Source organism: Taudactylus pleione, unplaced genomic scaffold, assembly GCF_031769625.1.
Source record: "Taudactylus pleione unplaced genomic scaffold, aTauple2 ptg000875l, whole genome shotgun sequence".
NCBI lineage: Eukaryota > Metazoa > Chordata > Amphibia > Anura > Myobatrachidae > Taudactylus > Taudactylus pleione.
In genome coordinates, this window is record NW_028285277.1 from 2,605,192 (window position 1) to 2,627,363 (window position 22,172).

Consider the following 22,172-nt stretch of genomic DNA (forward strand, 5'->3'; position numbering starts at 1 on the left):
CTAACCCAAACCTCCCCCTGGTGGTGCCTAACCCTAACCTCCCCTTCCCACACCTTAAACCTAACCCTCCTAGGGTGGTTCCTAACCCTAACCTCCCCCCGGTGGTGCCTAACCCTAACCCCCCTCCCTGGTCAGTGCCTAACCCACCCCAGGTCCCTAAAGCTAACCCCCCCAACCCTGGCCTAACTCTAACTCACATATTTACCATTGGGATGGCGGCATCGATATTCTGATGGGCGTCGGGTTTCCGGCGTTGGTATATTTATGTTCTGCCATCCTGACTGCATCCCATTATATTACATGGACCTGAACCAGTTACAGTACCTGTGCAAGCAAGGGTAGATTGCAGAGTCCAAGATAACTTTCTTCTCCCCTGTATCTGGAGAGGAAGTAATGTCCCTCATCCAGTTATCCCCCCCTTCCACCTGTCCCCTTGACTCTATCCCTTCACGTCTCCTCCGCTACCGCTCTCCTTCTGCCTGCTCCCATCTTGCCCACCTCCTTAATCTCTCCCTATCATCAGACACTGTCCCGTCTGCATTCAAACATGCCCTTGTCTCCCCCATACTAAAAAAAAACCTACCCTTGATTCTAACACTCTCTCCAACTACCGTCCCATCTCTCTCCTCCCTTTTGCCTCCAAGCTCCTTGAGCATGTTGTGTACAACCGCCTTACCACCTTTCTTTCCTCCCACTCCCTCCTTGACCCTTTTCAGTCTGGCTTTTGTTCTCTTCACTCCACTGAAACTGCCCTCACAAAAGTCAGCAACGACCTCCTTGCTGCTAAATCCAAGGGCCACTACTCTCTACTCATTCTCCTTGACCTCTCTGCTGCTTTTGACACTGTGGACCACCCTTTCCTTTTGCAAATCCTTCACTCCCTTGGTCTACGTGACACTGCCCTCTCCTGGCTATCCTCCTACCTCTCTGACTGATCCTTCTCTCTCATGACTCCTCTTCTCCCCCACAGCCTCTTTCAGTAGGTGTTCCCCAAGGTTCTGTTCTTGGACCTCTCCTTTTCTCACTCTATACGTCCTCACTAGGTGAACTCATCAGCTCTTTTGACCTCCAATTTCATCTCTATGCTGATGATACTCAGATCTACCTTTCCTCCCCTGACCTCTCTCCCTCTCCCCTCACTCATATCTCCAACTGTCTCTCTGCCATCCCTTCCTGGATGTCCCAGCGATTTATTAAACTTAATACGTCTAAGACTGAGCTAATTATCTTCCCACCCTCCCACATAACCACACTTCCCACCATCTCTTTATCAATTGATGGCACAACTATCTCCTCTAGCCCCAAAGTGCGCTGTATTGGAGTTATCCTGGACTCCTCCCTCTCCTTCAAACCACATATCCAGAATCTCTCACAGTCCTGTCGTTTTCATTTAAAAATATTTCCAAGATTAGACCCTTTCTCACCCAGGATGCCACTAAAACCCTCATACACTCATTGGTCATCTCCAGATTGGACTACTGTAACCTCCTCCTATCTGGCCTCCCCAACTCCCTACTCTCCTCTCTCCAATCTGTCCTCAATGCTGCTACTCGGCTCATCTTCCTCTCAAAACGCTCTACATCTGCCTCCCCTCTCCTACAAGCTCTCCACTAGCTCCCCTTCCCTTTTAGAACCCAATTTAAGGTTCTCACACTCACTTACAAAGCCCTCAGCCATTACTCTCCCATTTACATCTCTGATCTTATCTCCCTTCACTCTCCTGTCCGCCCTCTTCGTTCAACAAATGCACACCACCTCTCATGCCAATTGATTACTTCCTCCCACTCCCACCTCCAAGATTTTGCCCGAGCTGCTCCGAACCTTTGGAACTCTCTCCCGCTTCCCATCAGACTCTCCACCTCTCTTCAATCCTTCAAACGGGCTCTCAAGACCCACTATTTCATCAAAACCTTCCAGCTCTCATCTTAACTAGCTGCTACATACTCCTTCCTACCTGCCCACCCCATCTGTGTCACCCCTGTTTGTCTGTCCCTCCCCTTTAGAATGTAAGCTCCTATGAGCAGGGCCCTCTACCCTCTTGTGCTTCTCCTTACTTTACCTTCATCTACTTCTTACTCTCTACCAGGGCACCTAACACTTGGTTGCTTTGCTATGTTGCTTATCTGGGTGTTATGGTCGCGAATGTAGCAATGTATATTATCCATGTCCTGTATTGTATTGTATTGCACTGTACTGTAAGTGAATGTAATTCAACCTATTTGTTTATGTACTTTGTAAGACGCTGGGGAACACTTGTGGCGCTATATAAATAAATGATAATAATAATCATGAGGGAATGCTTCGCCCATGTGTAGATTTCAGAAGACTATAATATAGAAGATTAGCGATAAATATGTGCTGATAAATATAGTTTATGGAAATAACCCATCATATTTAATTGTTTCACATATAAAACTTAAAAAGAATAATGGTTTATTTATAATGCCCTGCTAACCCTATTCATGTGCAGCAAAAAAAAAAATTGCTTGTATCCATTCATTTATAAAGCTGCTTGTAAATAAGCAAGACCAATTGACCATCACTGCTTCTAATGAAGGCCCACCATTCCTCCTAAAGAAGGTCCATCACTCCTGCTACAAATGGTCCATCACTCCTAAAGAGGGCCCATCATTCCTTCTCAAGAGGGTCCATCTCTCCTTAAGAGGGTCCATCACTCTTTCACAAGAGGGTCCATCACTCTTTCTCAAGGGGCCCATCACTACTTCTCAAGAGGGCCCATCACTACTTCTCAAGAGGGCCCATCACTACTTCTCAAGAGTGTCAATCACTCCTTCTCAAGATATTCCATCACTCTTTTTCAAGAGGGTCCATCACTCCATCTAAAGAAGGTCCACCACTCCATCCAAATAGGACCCATCACTCCTTCTAAAGTGGGTCCATCACTTCTTCTAAAGAGGGTCCATCACTCCTTTTAAAGAGGGTCCATCCCCCATCTAAAGAGGGTCCTTCACTCAATCTAAAGAGGGTCCATCACTCCATCTAAAGAGGGTCCATCACTCCATCTAAAGAGGGTCCATCACTCCATCTAAAGAGGGTCCATCACTCCATCTAAAGAGGGTCCATCACTCCATCTAAAGAGGGTCCATCACTCCATCTAAAGAGGGTCCATCACTCCATCTAAAGAGGGCCCATCACTCCTTCTCAATAGGGCCCACCACTCCTTCTCAATAGGGCCCATCACTCCTTCTCAATAGGGCCCATCACTCCTTCTCAATAGGGCCCATCACTCCTTCTCAATAGGGCACATCACTCCTTCTCAATAGGGCACATCACTCCTTATAAAAAGGGTCCATCACTCTTTCACTTCATCACTCCTTCTAACGAAGTTCCATTCTCTCATTCTCAACAGAGTTTAATGCTCCTTCTCAGCAGCGTTTATCACGTCGTCAACAAGGTCACACTCCCGTGTGTCCATATGTTTCAAATGTGTCAATCTCTCCTGAACATATTCAGTTTCCATCTTTTCTTTCGTATTGTATTTATCTCTCAGTGTTGCAATCTTTCCTTGTCTACATGTCTCTCTTCCCTTTATCAATGTTAGTCATTTCTTTCTCATTTTATCATATACAGTCAGGTGCATAAATATTGGGACATTGACAGAAATTTCATATTTTGGTCTCTATTCACCACCACAATGGAATTGAAATGAAACAAACAAGATGTGCTTTAACTGCAGACTTTCAGATTTAATTTGAGGGCAATTACATCCAAATCAGGTGAACGGTGTAGGAATTATAACGGTTTCTATATGTGCCTCCCACTTTTAAAGGGGACAAAAGTAATGGGACTATCAACTCAAAAGCTATTTCATGGACAGGTGTGGGCTATTCCCTCGTTATTTCATTATCAATTAAGCAGGTAAAAGGTTTGGAGTTGATTCTAGGTGTGACATTTGCATTTGGAATTAGTTGCTGTCGACTCTCAATATGAGATCCAAAGAGCTGTCACTATCAATGAAGCAAACCATCAAAAAGGCTGAAAAATCAAAACAAACTCATCAGAGAGATAACAAAAACATTAGGTGTGGCCAAATCAACTGTTTGGAACATTCTTAAAAAGAAAGAATGCACCGGAGAGCTCAGCAACACCAAAAGACCAGGAAGACCATGGAAAACAACTGTGGTGGATGACAGAAGAATTATTTCCCTGGTGAAGAAAAACCCCTTCACAACAGTTGGCCAAATCAAGAACACTCTCCAGGAGGTAGGTGTATATGTGTCAAAGTCAACAATCAAGAGAAGATTTCACAAGAGTGAATATAGAGGGTTCACCACAAGATGTAAACCATTGGTGAGCCTCAAAAACAGGAAGACCAGATTAGAGTTTGCCAAACAACATCTAAAAAATCCATTACAGTTCTGGAACAACATCCTATGGACAGATGAGACAAAGATCAACTTGTACCAGAGTGATGGGAAGAGAAGAGTATGGAGAAGGAAAGGAACTGCTCATGATCCAAAACATACCACCTCATCAGTGAAGCATGGTGGTGGTAGTGTTATGGCGTGGGCATGTATGGCTGCCAATGAAACTGGTTCCTTTGTATTTATTGATGATGTGACTGCTGACAAAAGCAGCAGAATGAATTCTGAAGTGTTTCAGGCAATATTATATGCTCATATTCAGTCAAATGCTTCAGAACTCATTGGACGGCGCTTCACAGTGCAGATGGACAATGACCCGAAGCATACTGCAAAAGCAACCAAAGAGTTTTTTAAGGCTAAAATGTGGAATGTTATGCAATGGCCAAGTCAATCCCCTGACCTGAATTTGATTGAGCATGTATTTCACTTGATGAAGACAAAACTGAAGGGAAAATGCCCCAAAAACAAGCAGGACCTGACGACATTTGCAGTAGAGGCCTGGCAGAGCATCACCAGGGATGAAACCCAGCGTCTGGTGATGTCTATGCGTTCCACACTTCAGGCTGTAATTGCCTACAAAGGATTTGCAACAAAGTATTAAAAAGTGAAAGTTAGATTTAGGATTGTTTCGTTTGTCCCATTACTTTTGGCCCCTTAAAAAGTGGGAGGCACATATAGAAACCGTTGTAATTCTTACACCGTTCACCTGATTTGGATGTAATAACCCTCAAATTAAATCTGAAAGTCTGCAGGTAAAGCACATCTTGTTTGTTTCATTTCAAAGCCATTGTGGTGGTGAATAGAGGCCAAAATATGAAAATTCTGTCAATGTCCCAATATTTATGCACCTGACTGTACATGAAACAAGAAAAATTAGGATGGAGGGTCAGCCACGTTTATTCCACATAAACTACAATATGCTTGTTCATGTTGCATTTTTGGGACGTGTGTACTGGATGCCTTTAGGTACCACAGAGCAGTGCTGTGCAGTGAGGTAAATGGCCGGGGAGGCACTGGCATTGATGTGCGGTGAGGTAAATGGCTGGGGAGGCACTGGCAGTGACATGCGGTGAGGTAAATGGCTGGGGAGGCACTGGCAGTGACGTGCGGGGAGGTAAATGGCTGGGGAGGCACTGGCAGTGACGTGCGGTGAGGTAAATGGCTGAGGAGGCACTGGCCGTTACGTGCAGTGAGGTAAATGGCTGGGGAGGCACTGGCAGTGACGTGCAGTGAGGTAAATGGCTGAGGAGGCACTGGCAGTAATGTGTGGCGAGGTAAATGGCTGGGGAGGCACTGGCAGTGAGGTAAATGGCTGGGGAGGCACTGGCAGTGATGTGCAGTGAGGTAAATGGCTGGGGAGGCACTGGCAGTGACGTGCGGTGAGGTAAATGGCTGGGGAGGCACTGGCAGTGACGTGCAGTGAGGTAAATGGCTGAGGAGGCACTGGCTAGTATCAGAGCCAGATTCACAGATATATATATATATATATGAACCTGAGGGTACATGTGGGCATTATACACAGGTGCAGCAGTATATAGTGCTGGAAATTTGGTGATATTTAAACATAGAAACATAGAATGTGACGGCAGATAAGAACCACTTGGCCCATCTAGTCTGCCCCATTTATAAACATATTGTTACCTCAGCCCTTATAATTGATCCTTACTTCTTCTGAAGGATATCCTTATGTCTATCCCATGCATGTATACATTGCTCTACTGTCGTAGTCTCTACCACCTCTGATGGAGGCTATTCCACTTGTCCACTACCCTTTCTGTGAAGTAATTTTTCCTCAAATTTCCCCTGAACCTACCACCCTCCAGTGTCAGTACATGTCCTCTTGTTCTAATACTTCTCTTTCTTTGAAGAATGTCTCCTTCCTTTACCTTGCTAAAACCCTTTATATATTTGAATGTTTCTATCACGTCCCCCTTTCCCTTCTCTGCTCCAAACTATACATATTAAGAACTTTTATTATTTCCTGGTAAGTTTTGTGCTGTAGACCTTACACCATTTTAGTTGCCCTACTTTGTACAGTCTCTAATACAGGGATATGGTCCTCAAGGCACACTAATAGTCCAGGTTTTAAGGATAGCCATACTTGAGCACAGGTGACTTAATCATTACCTCAGTTATTTTGATTTAACCATCTGTGCTTAAGCATGGATATCACTAAAACCAGGACTGTTAGTGTGCCTTGAGGACCGAGGTTGGGAATCACTGCTCTAATATATTAATATCCTTCTGGAGATATGGCCTCCAGAACTGAACACAGTATTGGAGATGAGGACGTACCAATGACCTATACAGTGGTATTATCACTTCTTTCTTTCTGCTACTGATTCCTCTCCCTATGTACCAAGCATCTGACTGGCCTTCCTCATTGCTTTGTTACAATGTTTGCTTGCCTTTATGTCACCTGAAATAGTGACTCCTAGATCCATTTCCTCCTCAGAAGTTTCCAGTATAGTGCCATTAATACTATATTTAACCTTTGGATTTTTGAGACCCAAGTGCATGATCGTGCATTTTTTTGGCATTAAACTGTAGTTGCCGCGTTCTTGACCATTCCTCTAGTCTACCTAGATCATCAATCATTTGTGTTACCCCTCCTGGTGTGTCTACTCTGTTACATACATTTGTTTCATCTGCAAAAAGGCATAGTTTCCCTTCAATACCATTTGCAATGTCACTTGTCCAAGTACAGATCCCTGAGGTTCTCCACTGGTAACATCTCCCTCCTGAGACTGCTCTCTGTTTACTACAACTCTCTGTTTCCTATCCTGCAGCCATGATCTTATCCATTCAGCTATCATTGTATACAATCCCATGCTTTCCAGTTTAACAGTCTGCGATGTGGAACAGTGTCAAAAGCCTTACTAAAGTCTAGATAAGCTATATCTGTAGCCCCCCTTTATCTATTTTCTTAGTCACCAAGTCAAAAAAGTCAATAAGATATGTTTGACATGATCTCACCCCAGAAAATGCATGCTGTTTGGGGTCCTGCAAATTGCTGGAGGGAGGCTCCCTGCAATGAATTCAGGATGTCCCTACTTCTATTTGATCAGGGATGTGCGGAAAAGGTAGACAGGAGAGGCAGTGCCTCACCTGCCATAGACTTTTTACTCCAGAGTATTGACTATAAAAAATGTTTAGAATAATACAAAGAGGATATTTATAATATTTTCTTAAAATTTTTCTGATAATTTTTATAGTTAACTCTGGAGTATACCTAAGTATGACAGGAGAAGCTCTGCCTCACCTGCTTCACCTGCTTTCCCTGCCTCACCTGACCGCACATCACTGCAGAGGGAAAAAGCTATATTTCAATTTATCTCATATAATCTCTATAATGACAGGATTCATGTTATAGGATTATTCCTGAAGTGAAGGGGTGCTAATGTACAGTACATAACTTTACAGTGAATCAATGACTTGCACAGCACATAATAACGCAAGCAGTCACATCTTATAGCCTTGTACTGTACTGTTAATAGTGAGTCACCTGTAAGCAACAGTAAGCCTGATTCTTTAGGGATTGCTATTGCAATCGCAGCTGCGATTACGCAAGCAAACCCGCTGTGAAAATATGCTAAAGAATGCAATCGCTATGTCGCAGCCCAACATAAAGACACCCACTTCTCCTTACTTACATCCATAATACTTTGCAAATCGCAAAAAAAAAACATCGGTACCAACAAGTAACATCGAAGCCTGAAGCACAATTACACAAGGTCAGACCTTACTCAGAATTTTCTAACCCTGTCGCATGCAGTGAGTACTCAAGCTGCGTATGCCATTGCAGTGGCGTTCAAATAGTCAGGCACACCTGCGGTCCTCCTACCACTCCCCCTTCACCACCCCCAAATGCCCACTTCCTGTCAATCACTCTGCAATGGGTCTGCGTGGTCTCTGCGAGTGGAGTCATTTTATTGTTTCATAACATTTGCCATCTAGTAGAAAGCATGGGCTCGTGTGGATGTCTGTAATTGCTCAGCAGAACTAATTTCACAAAGACAGTAGTGGCATCTAATATTGTGATGTATATTTTATATTGTAGACATTGATCACAAAATGTCTTTGTAAACAATATTTGCAATTTTTCCTTCAGTGATTAACACAAAAAGATGCTTGGGGCAACTAACTCATGAGCAAGCCACTTAACCTACAGTAACTCTGAAAGGTTGCAAGTAACATGACCAGCATTTCTATAATATGTACTTGTTGTCTTGGTGCGCTATCTACTGGATTGAAATGTATACTGTAATTTTATGAGTAAAGATAAGCTGCCTAATTAGTGCTTAAAATATAGTTGGATTTTCCACAAAATAGATCTTGAGATATATATATATATGTATGTATAAATATGTGTGTGTACAGTATTTATATATGCATACTGTATATATATATATATATATATATATATAACTGTTTGCATTTGGGGTGTGCAGTATATGTATATACAGTATTGTGTATATATTTATATACATATAGATATTTTGGACTTGCACCTCTCCCTGATGTCACATTGACATAATACATACCTCAGTTTCTTACTAGGTGGCTAAGCTATACAATATTGAAAACGCAGTCCAAATTCATCCCGTAGTTTTTGTGTGATGCCGGAATGAACAAACAAAATTTCAGAACAAATTTTTTTTTTTTTTGTCTCCATAGTTCATACACAGTCCCAAGGAGAACATTTATCCACAACATTTCTATGTACAGACACAACTATTACAACTTTATTATAAGTATAGATTTAGAAAGTTAAAGTATTACAGCAACAAGCTCAAAATATCAAAGCAGGGAAATGTAACTAAGGTCAGCGGACAGGTTACATTACATGGAATTCTTACAGGGGCAAATGTAGGGTTTCCAGAGCCGAGACACCAAGCCGTGGAATGCAACCAGCATACACATCATACATACAATACAGGTAGGAATATGAATTACAACAATGTAACAATTGTACAATTTATATGCACTTTCTTGCACATTGTATAATAATTATAGCCAGCAGATACCTCAAAAACACATATAAATTGTTTGTTATTTCTTGTTATGGCCATAAGTTTTTACATGAGGAGGTTCCAGGCAGCTGTAATCCCTGACTCACAAAATAACACTATACACCATTATTAGAGGTGACACTTATTACCCCCACCCCATAAACAATGAATGAAGATCTGGATACATTTTCCATCTTGGATTGAAATTAAAAAAAAAAAAAAAACTTCAGAAAATATAAAACTAATGAAAAGTTTGAGGGAAATATAAACATAACATGTCCTTTGTCACAGATCCCTGTACAGCCTTCTGCATTTATCGGGGTATATCTCATATGTAACTGATGGGGATAGATAGAATTTTGTTTTATATCTATTATATATTATACAGTATGTATCAATAATTGATGGTCTGAGGTTGGATGCTGTGCTGCGAAGTCTCTCTTTTATTTATCGATTACAATTTTATCCAGACGGACGACCCATTAATAACCGGTGTTAGTCATTGGCTAATTCTGAGCAGATTCTGTGAGTGTAGCAGAATAAAACGTACCGCCTAGAGCGCAGCGCTGTCCCTGCACCAAACCCCCTAAATATTTATGAAATAAAGCATCTGTAGCCATATTGAATAATCTCCCATGATTGGCGGTTGCACGGTGCTCATTTTCCATACATATTAAAATACACTTACTTTGAGGATCCCCCCCCCTTCCTCTCCAGTCTGTTGATTAACAAAGAGATTTGCACAAAGGAAATTCTCCCTGGTTTGTAAAGCAGTTGTGTAAAAGTGGGACTGTAGCGCCACAGTTCAGTGCTTTAATGTGGAACAGTTGGAGGGTGGAGATAGCTGGCTGGTTAGAACCGAGGTTCTCTTTTTCTGTGAAGGGTCTACTTTAGTCACACCACCTGCTCCCCCCTTTATATCCCAGCCTAACCAGTCAGGACAATATGAACAGACGGGTGTTTGGCCTCAATACCGCGAACACACAGCACCATACGGTGCCAGCCGAGTTAAGAAAAGATAAATTAAGAGATCAATAAGGGCTGGGACCTGTTTAGCTGTTAAGGGCAATGACAGATCAGACTAGTAAAAAAAAAAAAAAAGTCATCGGGCTGGAGGCAGGGAGAGAGCGATTACAAGGCGAAACCTGGGCGTGACGTCAGGATCTGCTGACCTGAAAATGCCGACTGAATCGTCAGTTGTTATGAACTTCGGCATATATATTGGGATGACACCAGGATAGTGTGAGAGTGACATCACAGATCTGAGGTTCAGGGTCGTGCAAGATATTAGGTTTGGATTTTGAGCTCACACTCAGAGGAGTTTAGCTAGGCACAACCAATGGTGGAGCCCAAAGCTGCACCGAGGGCCCAGACCATCCTCATTTAGCCTCAGTACCAATTGATGCTGGGCCTTGCCGAGAAATCCAATGATGTGCTATATAAATGATCTGACATTACAGGTGTTGAAAAAGGAGTTTGCTCATGTGCTGATTCCCTCCAGCATCTGACAAGTAGGACTGAGCCAGCGGTCACTAGGACCTATCACAGCTCAGACGGACAGACCCGACCTCTGACACACGTTACTGTCTATGAGTGGTGTCTCTGCTCCCTGGTGTTCTATGAGGACAGACGGACCCAGGAGACTCTCATAGTACAGACCGACCCAGAGCCACATAGCTGGGCCACAAGTATACTATACCACCACCGGTATAGTACATGGCATCACCATCACCACTACCATCCGCCACTACCGCGCCCGGTGCACTACAAGGCCCAGCAACACCCTGAGCTCCGAGCTGGCAATTTGTAAAATCTGCATACCACTGTTACCCCTTGATATCCCTGTGTGATTTGTCACTTGTGCTGGTTAAGCTGTACGAGCTGTACTAACCGCCACCAGCACCAACAGCTCCGTCACATACACAGACGGTGTAATGGTTAGCGTTACTGCCTAACAGCAATAAGGTCATGGGTTCAATTCCCACCATGGCCGTAACTGTGTGGAGTTTGTATATTCTCCCTGTGCTTGCGAGGGTTTCCTCCGGGTACTCCGGTTTCCTCCCACATTCCAAAAATATATTGGTAGGTTAATTGGCTCTTAAAAAAATTAACCCAAGTGTGTATGTCTGTGAGCAGGTGATAGGGAACATAGGGGGTCATTCAGACCCACTCGCGAGCGGCAGTACGCTCGCAAGTTGGTCGATGTTTCCCACTGCGCATGTGCACGACGGAGGGAGCTCCGTCGTGCGCATGCGCGAGACCCGGCGAGCGAAGGACTTTCCATCGCTCCGGGTCTCGCACCAAAGGGGGCGTGCTGTCGATGTTGATTGACAGCATGCCCCCTTTGGTGGGCGTGCCGGGGGCATGCCTGCCAGACGGAGGCGTTCCCATGGGAACGCCTACCGTCTGAAGCCGGCCCCACTGACATCAGTGGGAGTGATTTTGGCTCTGATAGAGCCTAAATCACTCCAGGGCTTGTGGTTGAGAAACCCGACCACAGGGTTTCACTCGCAAGTCCGATGGTGACGATGGTCAAGACCCCCATACTCTATCAGGTCACACCCAGCCTGCCGTCACCTCTGTACTCTGCTATCAGGTCACACCCAGCCTGCCGTCACCTCTGTACTCTGCTATCAGGTCACACCCAGCCTGCCGTCACCTCTGTACTCTGCTATCAGGTCACACCCAGCCTGCCGTCACCTCTATACTCTGCTATCAGGTCACACCCATCCTGCCGTCACCTCTATACTCTGCTATCAGGTCACACCCAGCCTGCCGTCACCTCTATACTCTGCTATCAGGTCACACCCAGCCTGCCGTCACCTCTGTACTCTGCTATCAGGTCACACCCAGCCTGCCGTTACCTCTATACTCTGCTATCAGGTCACACCCAGCCTGCCGTCACCTCTATACTCTGCTATCAGGTCACACCCAGCCTGCCGTCACCTCTGTACTCTGCTATCAGGTCACACCCAGCCTGCCGTCACCTCTGTACTCTGCTATCAGGTCACACCCAGCCTGCCGTCACCTCTATACTCTGCTATCAGGTCACACCCAGCCTGCCGTCACCTCTATACTCTGCTATCAGGTCACACCCAGCCTGCTGTCACCTCTATACTCTGCTATCAGGTCACACCCGGCCTGCCGTCACCTCTATACTCTGCTATCAGGTCACACCCAGCCTGCCGTCACCTCTATACTCTGCTATCAGGTCACACCCAGCCTGCCGTCACCTCTATACTCTGCTATCAGGTCACACCCAGCCTGCTGTCACCTCTATACTCTGCTATCAGGTCACACCCAGCCTGCCGTCACCCCCATACTCTGCTATCAGGTCACACCCAGCCTGCCGTCACCTCTATACTCTGCTATCAGGTCACACCCAGCCTGCCGTCACCCCATACTCTGCTATCAGGTCACACCCAGCCTGCCGTCACCTCTGTACTCTGCTATCAGGTCACACCCAGCCTGCCGTCACCTCTGTACTCTGCTATCAGGTCATACCCAGCCTGCTGTCACCCTCTATACTCTGCTATCAGGTCATACCCAGCCTGCTGTCACCCCCATACTCTGCTATCAGGTCACACCCAGCCTGCCGTCACCTCTATACTCTGCTATCAGGTCATACCCAGCCTGCTGTCACCCCCATACTCTGCTATCAGGTCACACCCAGCCTGCCGTCACCTCTATACTCTGCTATCAGGTCACACCCAGCCTGCCGTCACCTCTATACTCTGCTATCAGGTCATACCCAGCCTGCTGTCACCCCCATACTCTGCTATCAGGTCACACCCAGCCTGCCGTCACCTCTATACTCTGCTATCAGGTCACACCCAGCCTGCTGTCACCCCGATACTCTATCAGGTGGGTGTCTTGCTGTGGTTGCTGTAAGTCATTCTTGCTGAAATTTTGGCTGAGAGGACAACGAGGTTGGCACTGTTGGGGGTGGAGTAGTGAAGGTGGGCAGATCTGCAGGGCACGGTGACGATGGTATCATTATAGCCCCGCCCCCATTATACAATGCTGTGATTACTTGCATTATTAAGCAGGGGCGGAGCCACAATGATGATATTCAATGTGAATTGTGTCACCGGCCAGTCTCAGGGATTCTTGTACAGCTTTTTGGGCACCCGAGAGCGCCACCCAATTTTCGGGAGCCTCCTAGCCTTTCCGTGACGGTAGACAAGTATGCTGCAAGCTCAAAATCTGAATGTAGCCATATGAATTTATGGCTAAAAATATACATGAATATAAGCCAGTGGTTCAGGACACACACAAGGGTTAATATATAAATTATCTGAATGTTTAATAATAGGTTTATACTATAATTATTATAGAGCAATGTATGGAAATAATATAGATGTATGTAATTACATTTCTGTATTGTGAACATATAGGTCTGGGGTATTAGCCAGTGCAGCGGCACGAGGTAGTTTAGAAAGTGCCAGGAATGGCATGAGCTCTGACCAGTGGCAGTTAGGTTGCCAGTGGCAGTTAGGTGGCCAGTGGCAGTTAGGTGCGGTAGGGATGCTCGTGCTGTGGGGGATATATAGGGGTGCTGGCGCAGAGTCCAGTCTGCAGTTCCCCCAACAGTGCTCATGCTGGGAGTCTCTCTGGCGCTACTTTAGGAGTGAGCGCTAGTAGCGGCAGCGGCCGGGAGCTCCAGCACTGAAGCCAGAGTGGGCATTACCGTTGTGTTTGCCGGAGACAGAGCTGTGTGTTCTGGCTTTGGCTCCGGCGGTAAGCGGCAACAGGAAGCCGCATCATCGGAAGGAGCATCCCCTGATCTGAGGTCACGCAGGAGGCGGAGAGTAGGAGAGGCGGAGCCTGATGTGTGAGCAGGAGCTGGAGATACGCTGACAGCCTGAGAGCTGCGGAGTGTAGCCAGCGCCTCAGCAGTTGATACAGTGTAACCCTTTCAGTCCCTGACAGCTATCCAGAGTGGGTGTGAGTACTATAAAAGCCCCACACCACACTTACAAGCATCATTAGTAAAGCAGACTGGCATCATTTATAAGTATACAGCAGGGGATATATCAGAGAGAATCCCTTTCTTGTCAGCAAGGCACTATGAATTAAGGGATATAATACTGCTATATGCACCTGTATAGCCAACGCAGGAGAAAAGTATCAAATAGAAGAAGGATACAATTGTAGCAGACCTTACACATATATAGTACAGTGTGAATTCTGATCTCAAGTTTGGAATTCAGAGTAGGGGTATTGCAGTAGATAAAGCACTGGCTACTAAACTCTAGAGACTTATATGTATATCTTTATGTAAGTTACAGAGTCACAGGATTTTCGTACATATATATAAGCCCTAAAAGGATGCATAAACTTGGATAAATCTGGGGCTCATCCTATAAACTTATTCTTTTGCCTAGGATAATCCTGGATTCTACTCTTTAGGACTAAGACATTTTAGTTGAAGAGACAGGACTCTTGATATAGACTCATCTTCATTTATTCTCTTCACGGAATTGACTATTATATATTTTAACTGTGAATGTTATTTACAGAAATCCATCAGTATAGTTTAATTACAGTATAGCGGATTTATTGCATGTGGAGGGAATGTTCATGGGAATTGTATTGTGATATTACCTGTATATTTATGCGTATACTGATATATGATGACAATATATGTATAAAAAGAATAACCGTGTATAGAGCTACTTACCGTAAGGTATCTGACGGACGTCTTTCATCGGGAAGCTGTGAAGGAAGAAAGGAGACAGGTGTTGATTTAAGTGCAATGTATAAAATGTCGATTTAAAAGTACTGTGTAAATATTTGAATCCAAACAAAACATTTCATTATACAAATTATATATTAGGGCAACCCTAGGATAGCTCTTATAAAATAGCCTAGGTGGAGGCACACAATATAAGGATAAAATATATTAGGGGTGAGCGGGTTCGGATTTCTGAAATCCGAACCCCCCCGAACCCCCCCGATCCGAGTCTGATCCGAGTCAGGCTCGACTTTTCCCGCCTGACTCGGATCTGAAATCGAGGCAAAACGTCATCATCCCGCCTTCCGAGTCTCGCGGGTTTTGGATCCTATATAAGGTACCCGCGTCGGCGCCATTTTCTCACTCGGCTGTGGACAGTGAAGAGGGAGGGTGGGAGTTAGGGCTGTGTAGTGTAGTGTAGTGTAGTGCTGCTGTTGTCCACTACTTCAAAGTCCATAGGGGCTGGCTGTGTTGTGCTGTGCTGCTGTTGTTAATAGGTGCTGTGTCCACTACTTCAAAGTCCATAGGGGCTGGCTGGACTGTGTTGTGCAGTCAGTTCTCCATAGGGGCTGTGTCCACTCCAAAGTCCTGTGCAGTGTCCCAGTCCTAAAGGAGTGCTGTAGTGTTGTCCAGGGGGTGCTCTGTCCATCAGGGGTGCTCCCCCCAAGTGCTAAAAAAAAATATATTTTCTGTGTTTGTGAATTGTGTGCGCAGTAGCCGCACGTGCATCAACAAAGTAGTGCCAAGCGTGCGCCTGTGTCATAAGTAAAGGGCCGGCTGGCTTGACCGTTAAAGGGTGCTGTAACCCCCGAAAGTACACTCCAGTCCAAACCAAAAAAAAATTATTTTCTGTGTTTGTGAATTGTGTGCGCAGTAGCCGCACGTGCATCAACAAAGTAGTGCCAAGCGTGCGCCTGTGTCATAAGTAAAGGGCCGGCTGGCTTGACCGTTAAGGGTGCTGTAACCCCCGAAAGTACACTCCAGTCCAAACCAAAAAAAAAATTATTTTCTGTGTTTGTGAATTGTGTGCGCAGTAGCCGCACGTGCATCAACAAAGTAGTGCCAAGCGTGCGCCTGTGTCATAAGTAAAGGGCCGGCTGGCTTGACCGTTAAGGGTGCTGTAACCCCCGAAAGTACACTCCAGTCCAAACCAAAAAAAAAATTATTTTCTGTGTTTGTGAATTGTGTGCGCAGTAGCCGCACGTGCATCAACAAAGTAGTGCCAAGCGTGCGCCTGTGTCATAAGTAAAGGGCCGGCTGGCTTGACCGTTAAGGGTGCTGTAACCCCCAAAAGTACACTCCAGTCCAAACCAAAAAAAAAATTATTTTCTGTGTTTGTGAATTGTGTGCGCAGTAGCCGCACGTGCATCAACAAAGTAGTGCCAAGCGTGCGCCTGTGTCATAAGTAAAGGGCCGGCTGGCTTGACCGTTAAAGGGTGCTGTAACCCCCGAAAGTACACTCCAGTCCAAACCAAAAAAAAATTATTTTCTGTGTTTGTGAATTGTGTGCGCAGTAGCCGCACGTGCATCAACAAAGTAGTGCCAAGCGTGCGCCTGTGTCATAAGTAAAGGGCCGGCTGGCTTGACCGTTAAGGGTGCTATAACCCCCGAAAGTACACTCCAGTCCAAACCAAAAAAAAAAATATTTTCTGTGTTTGTGAATTGTGTGCGCAGTAGCCGCACGTGCATCAACAAAGTAGTGCCAAGCGTGCGCCTGTGTCATAAGTAAAGGGCCGGCTGGCTTGACCGTTAAGGGTGCTGTAACCCCCGAAAGTACACTCCAGTCCAAACCAAAAAAAAAATTATTTTCTGTGTTTGTGAATTGTGTGCGCAGTAGCCGCACGTGCATCAACAAAGTAGTGCCAAGCGTGCGCCTGTGTCATAAGTAAAGGGCCGGCTGGCTTGACCGTTAAAGGGTGCTGTAACCCCCAAAGTACACTCCAGTCCAAACCAAAAAAAAAATTATTTTCTGTGTTTGTGAATTGTGTGCGCAGTAGCCGCACGTGCATCAACAAAGTAGTGCCAAGCGTGCGCCTGTGTCATAAGTAAAGGGCCGGCTGGCTTGACCGTTAAAGGGTGCTGTAACCCCCAAAGTACACTCCAGTCCAAACCAAAAAAAAAATTATTTTCTGTGTTTAGCCACACGTATATATCAAATCGATATAACATAAATGGAGGACCAAACTTTCTCCGATAAAAATAAAATAGAGAAAGATCAAGAACCACTTCCTCCTAGTGCTGAAGCTGCTGCCACTAGTCATGACATAGACGATAACATGCCATCAACGTCGTCTGCCAAGGCCGATGCCCAATGTCATAGTAGAGGGCACATACAATCCCAAATGGCAAAGTTCAGGAAAATGACCTTGAAAAAGACATTTAAATCAGCTGAAGAGAAACGTAAACTTGCCAATATGCCATTTACGACACGGAGTGGCAAGGAACGGCTAAGGTCGATCCCTAGTATGTTCATGACTAGTGGTTCAGCTTCACATGACGATGGAAGCCCTCCTCCCACTAAAAAAATCAAAAGAGTTAAGCTGGCAAAAGCACAGCGAAGAACTGTGCTTTCTAAGAAGATATCACAAATCCCCAAGGAGAGTCCAAGTGTGGTGGTGGTTGCGATGCCTGACCTTCCCAGCACTGGACGGGAAGAGGTGGCTCTTTCCACCATTTGCACGCCCCCTGCAAGTGCTGAAAGGAGCACCCACAGTCCACTTGCTGATATGCAAATTGAAGATGTCACTGTTGAAGTACAACAGGATGAGGATACTGGTGTAGCTGGCGCTGAGGAGGAAGTTGGCGAGGAGGATTCTGATGGTGATGTGGTTTGTTTAAATCAGGCTCCGGGGGAGACAGTTGTTGTCCGTGGGATGAAAAAGCCCATCACGGTCATGCCTGGGCAGAAGACCAAACATTCCACCTCTTTGGTCTGGCAATATTTCTATCCAAATCCGGACAACAACTGTCTTGCCATATGTACCATATGTAAAGGTGAAATAAGTAGGGGTAGGGACGTCAACCACCTAGGAACATCCTCCCTTATACGGCACCTGCAGCGCGTTCATAAAAAGTTACTGTCAAGTTCAGAAACTTTGGCTAAGACCGTAAGCAGTCCAGGGACACCTAAATCCCGTTGTCCTGTTGTATCCAAGCGCCTGCAAACCACACCATCAACTCCCTCCTCGTCAATTTCCTCCTTAGTCAGGATCGGAAGTAGTCCTGCAGGCCATGTCACTGGCATGACTGACTCTCCTATCCGGGATTCCTCTGGAGGATCCTGCATTGCTACGCCTACTGCTGCCGCTGCTGCTGTTGCTGCTGCTGGGAGTCGTTCATCATCCCAGAGAGGAAGTAGGAACACCACTACTTTTACTAAACAATTGACCCTCCAACAGTCCTTAGCGAGGAGGATGAAGTACGACAGCAGTCATCCTGAAGCAAAACGTATAACTGAGGCCTTGACTGCTATGTTGGTGTTAGACGTGCGTCCGGTATCCGCCATTAGTGCAGTGGGATTTAGACAATTGATGGAGGTAGTGTGTCCCCGGTTCCAAATCCCGTCTAGATTCCACTTCACTAGGCAGGCGATACCGAGACTGTACAGAAACGTCAGAAAAAGTGTCCTCAGTGTCCTGAAAAATGCCGTTGTACACAATGTCCACTTAACCACGGACATGTGGACAAGTGGAACAGGGCAGACTAAGGACTATATGACTGTGACAGCCCACTGGGTAGATGTATCACCTTACGCAGCAACAGCAGCAGCGTCACCAGTAGCAGCATCTCAGAAATGCCAGCTCGTTACAAGGCAGGCTACGCTGTGTATCACCGGTTTCAGTAAGAGGCACACCGCCGACAACCTCTTAGAGAAACTGAGGGAAATCATCGCCCAGTGGCTTACCCCACTTAGACTCTCCTGGGGATTTGTGATATCTGACAACGCCACCAATATTGTGCGGGCATTACATCTGGGCAAATTCCAGCACGTCCCATGTTTTGCTCACACAATAAACTTGGTGGTGCAGAATTTTCTGAAAAGCGACAGGGGCGTGCAGGAGACGCTTTGGGTGGCCCGAAAAATTTCTGGCCACTTTCACCATTCAGCGACTGCGTGCCGAAGACTGGAGCGCCAGCAAACACTCTTGAACCTGCCCCGCCATCACCTGAAGCAAGAGGTTGTGACGCGGTGGAACTCAACCCTCTATATGCTTCAGAGGATGGAGGAGCAGCAAAAGGCCATACAAGCCTATACATCCACCTATGACATAGGCAAAGGAGGGGGTATGCACCTGACTCAAGCGCAGTGGAGAATGATTTCCGTGTTGTGCAAGGTTCTCCAGCCCTTCGAACTTGCCACACGTGAAGTCAGTTCAGACACTGCCAGCTTGAGTCAGGTCATTCCCCTCATCAGGCTTTTGCAGAAGCAGCTGGAGAAAGTGAAGGAGGAGCTAAGACGGAGCGATTCCGCTCGGCATGTGGGACTTGTGGATGAAGCCCTTCATTCGCTTTGCCAGGATTCCAGGGTGGTCAATCTGTTGAAATCAGACCACTACGTTTTGGCCACCGTGCTCGATCCTAGGTTTAAAGCCTATGTGGTGTCTCTCTTTCCGGCCGACACAAGCCTGCAGAGGTGCAAAGACCTGCTGGTGAACACACTGTCAGCTGAAGCGGAACGTGACACGTCAACGGCTCCTTCTTCATTTTCTCCTGCAACTGGGGCTGCCAGGAAAAAACTTAGGTATCCTAAGCAACCCGCTGGCGGTGATGCAGGGCAGGCAGGACCAAGTTTGGACATCTGGTCCGGACTGAAGGACCTGGCAACAATTTCTGACATGTCTACTGTCACTGCATATGATACTGTCACCATTGACAGAATGGTGGAGGATTACATCGGTGACAGCATCCAAGTAGGCATGGCAGACAGTCCATACCTGTACTGGCAGGAAAAAGAGGCAATTTGGAGGCCCCTGTACAAACTGGCTCTATTTTACCTGAGTTGCCCCCCCTCCAGTGTGTACTCCGAAAGAGTGTTTAGTGCAGCCGGGAACCTTGTCAGCGAAAGGCGTAGGAGGTTGCTTCCACAGAATGTGGAGAAGATGATGTTCATCAAAATGAATTATCAGCTCTTCCAGGGAGACCAGCCTCCAGAAGGTACAGAGGGACCTGTGGTGGTGGATTCAAGTGGGGACGAGTTAATACTTTGTGAGGATGAGGATGTACACACTGAAGAGGGTGAGGAATCGGTGGATGAGGAGGATGAGGATGACATCTTGCCTCCATAGAGCCAGTTTGTGCAGGGACACATTAATTGCCAGCTTGTTTTGTGGGGGCCCAAACGAACCAATCATTTCAGCCACAGTTGTGTGGCAGACCCTGGCGCTGAAATGATTGGTTTGTTAAAGTGTGCATGTCCTGTTTATACAACATAAGGGTGGGTGGGAGGGCCCAAGGACAATTCCATCTTGCACCTCTTTTTTTTCTTTGCATTATGTACAGTTTGGGGCCTAGTTTTTCAAACTGCCATCCTGTCTGCCACTGCAGTTTCACGCCTAGATGGGTCACGTGTTTGTGCCGCCCACTCGTGTCGCTTAGCATAGTCATCCAGCTACCTCGGTGCAACGTTTTGGACATAAAAACACTATTGTGAGGTGTGAGGTGTTCAGAATAGACTGGAAATGAGTGGAAATTAAGGTTATTGAGGTTAATAATAGCATAGGAGCAGAAAAACCTACAAATTCTGTGATTTTAGCTGTTTTTATGCTTTTTTAAAAAAAAATACAGATCCAAAACACAAAACCCAGAACCCAAAACACGGAAGGGTGGTTTTGGCAAAACCAATCCAGATCCAAAACACGAAGAAAGATCCAGATCCAAAACCAAAACACAAAACACGAAAAGTGGCCGGTGCACACCCCTAAAATATATACATATATACCTACCATCCTTAGAATTGGTGGGGCTACATGAATATTACAGATTGATTCCATTTCAGGGAATACCATAGGAAAACATAGGTGTAATAGGGTCCAGGACCACTGCCCAGCGATCATGGTGATTGTAGCACCAACTACTATTGGGAATCTCCTATTAGCCATGATGTAGTAATGTCATTTTGCTTTCAGATACCTTTGCTGGAAGGGTTTTATTACAGCTTAGGCTTCCTGTTTTTGTGTTCTCTGGTTATATATGTTCTTCTGTAGTGTGATACTCTGCACTCTCCATGATAAAATGCAAATGTTACTGCGTAAATACAAAGACTAAGGTCCTTTATCTGGGGCTCTGGTCAGCTGATCTCCCGTCTTCTGCACTGCGACCTCCCCCAGGCTCTATGCAGCAACTGACCAGGGGCTCAGACAGTGCAGAGTCGGGAGACCAGCTGACCGGAGCCGCAGAGGACATCATCGGTGCACCAATCACCGATCCCTAGATACAGGTAAGTGTTTTTTTTTAACAATTTTTTTGTTTGTAGTGATCAGCGTGTGGTTTAGACCACACAGATGATCACTGGAGTCGAGGAACCGGTGCAAACCCTGGTTCTCCAGGTGGCGTTATTATCACAGGGCTTCCCCCGGTATTTTGGCACATTTTATTTTTAGTAAATCTGGGCAGATCAGATTTCCCATTACTATTATGGGAAATGCGATCTGCTTACTAAAAATATGTGATAATTAAGGTTTGGAGTAGAATTTTCCGACTTCTACTCCAATTGCCCTTTAATAAATGTATTTTAGTCTAAAATAAAGTGTAAAGGGCGTAAAAATAATGTTAATAAATAGAGCCCTAATTCACACACCATGTATGACAACAACTTACACAGTCTTACATTTAATAAGGAAAAAAATAAAAATAAAATACCATCACATTGAGTTATTGAAATTAGAGAGGAGCGATCTGCTGACCCTATTGCAGAGGGTCTGAAACAATGGCCTAAATTGGTTTGGAGGGAACAAGAATTATTACAGCTCTTAATGCTGCTTATAGAGGTCTGGTTTGGCTATACCTGCCTAAGTATAGATGGTATGTACTATGTAGTTG

At 45.6% G+C, this 22,172-nt stretch overlaps 1 protein-coding gene across 1 annotated transcript in view; it reads right to left on the reverse strand.

Annotated features, from left to right (window-relative positions):
- The window catches only part of DBX1 (developing brain homeobox 1), a 135,008-nt gene that overhangs the window by 97,841 nt on the left and 14,995 nt on the right, over positions 1–22,172 (reverse strand). Inside the window, exon 2 of the mRNA XM_088458955.1 lies at positions 15,081–15,115. Within this exon, the coding sequence (XP_088315081.1) occupies positions 15,081–15,115 (35 nt within the window). The remainder of the gene's footprint in view (positions 1–15,080; positions 15,116–22,172) is intronic.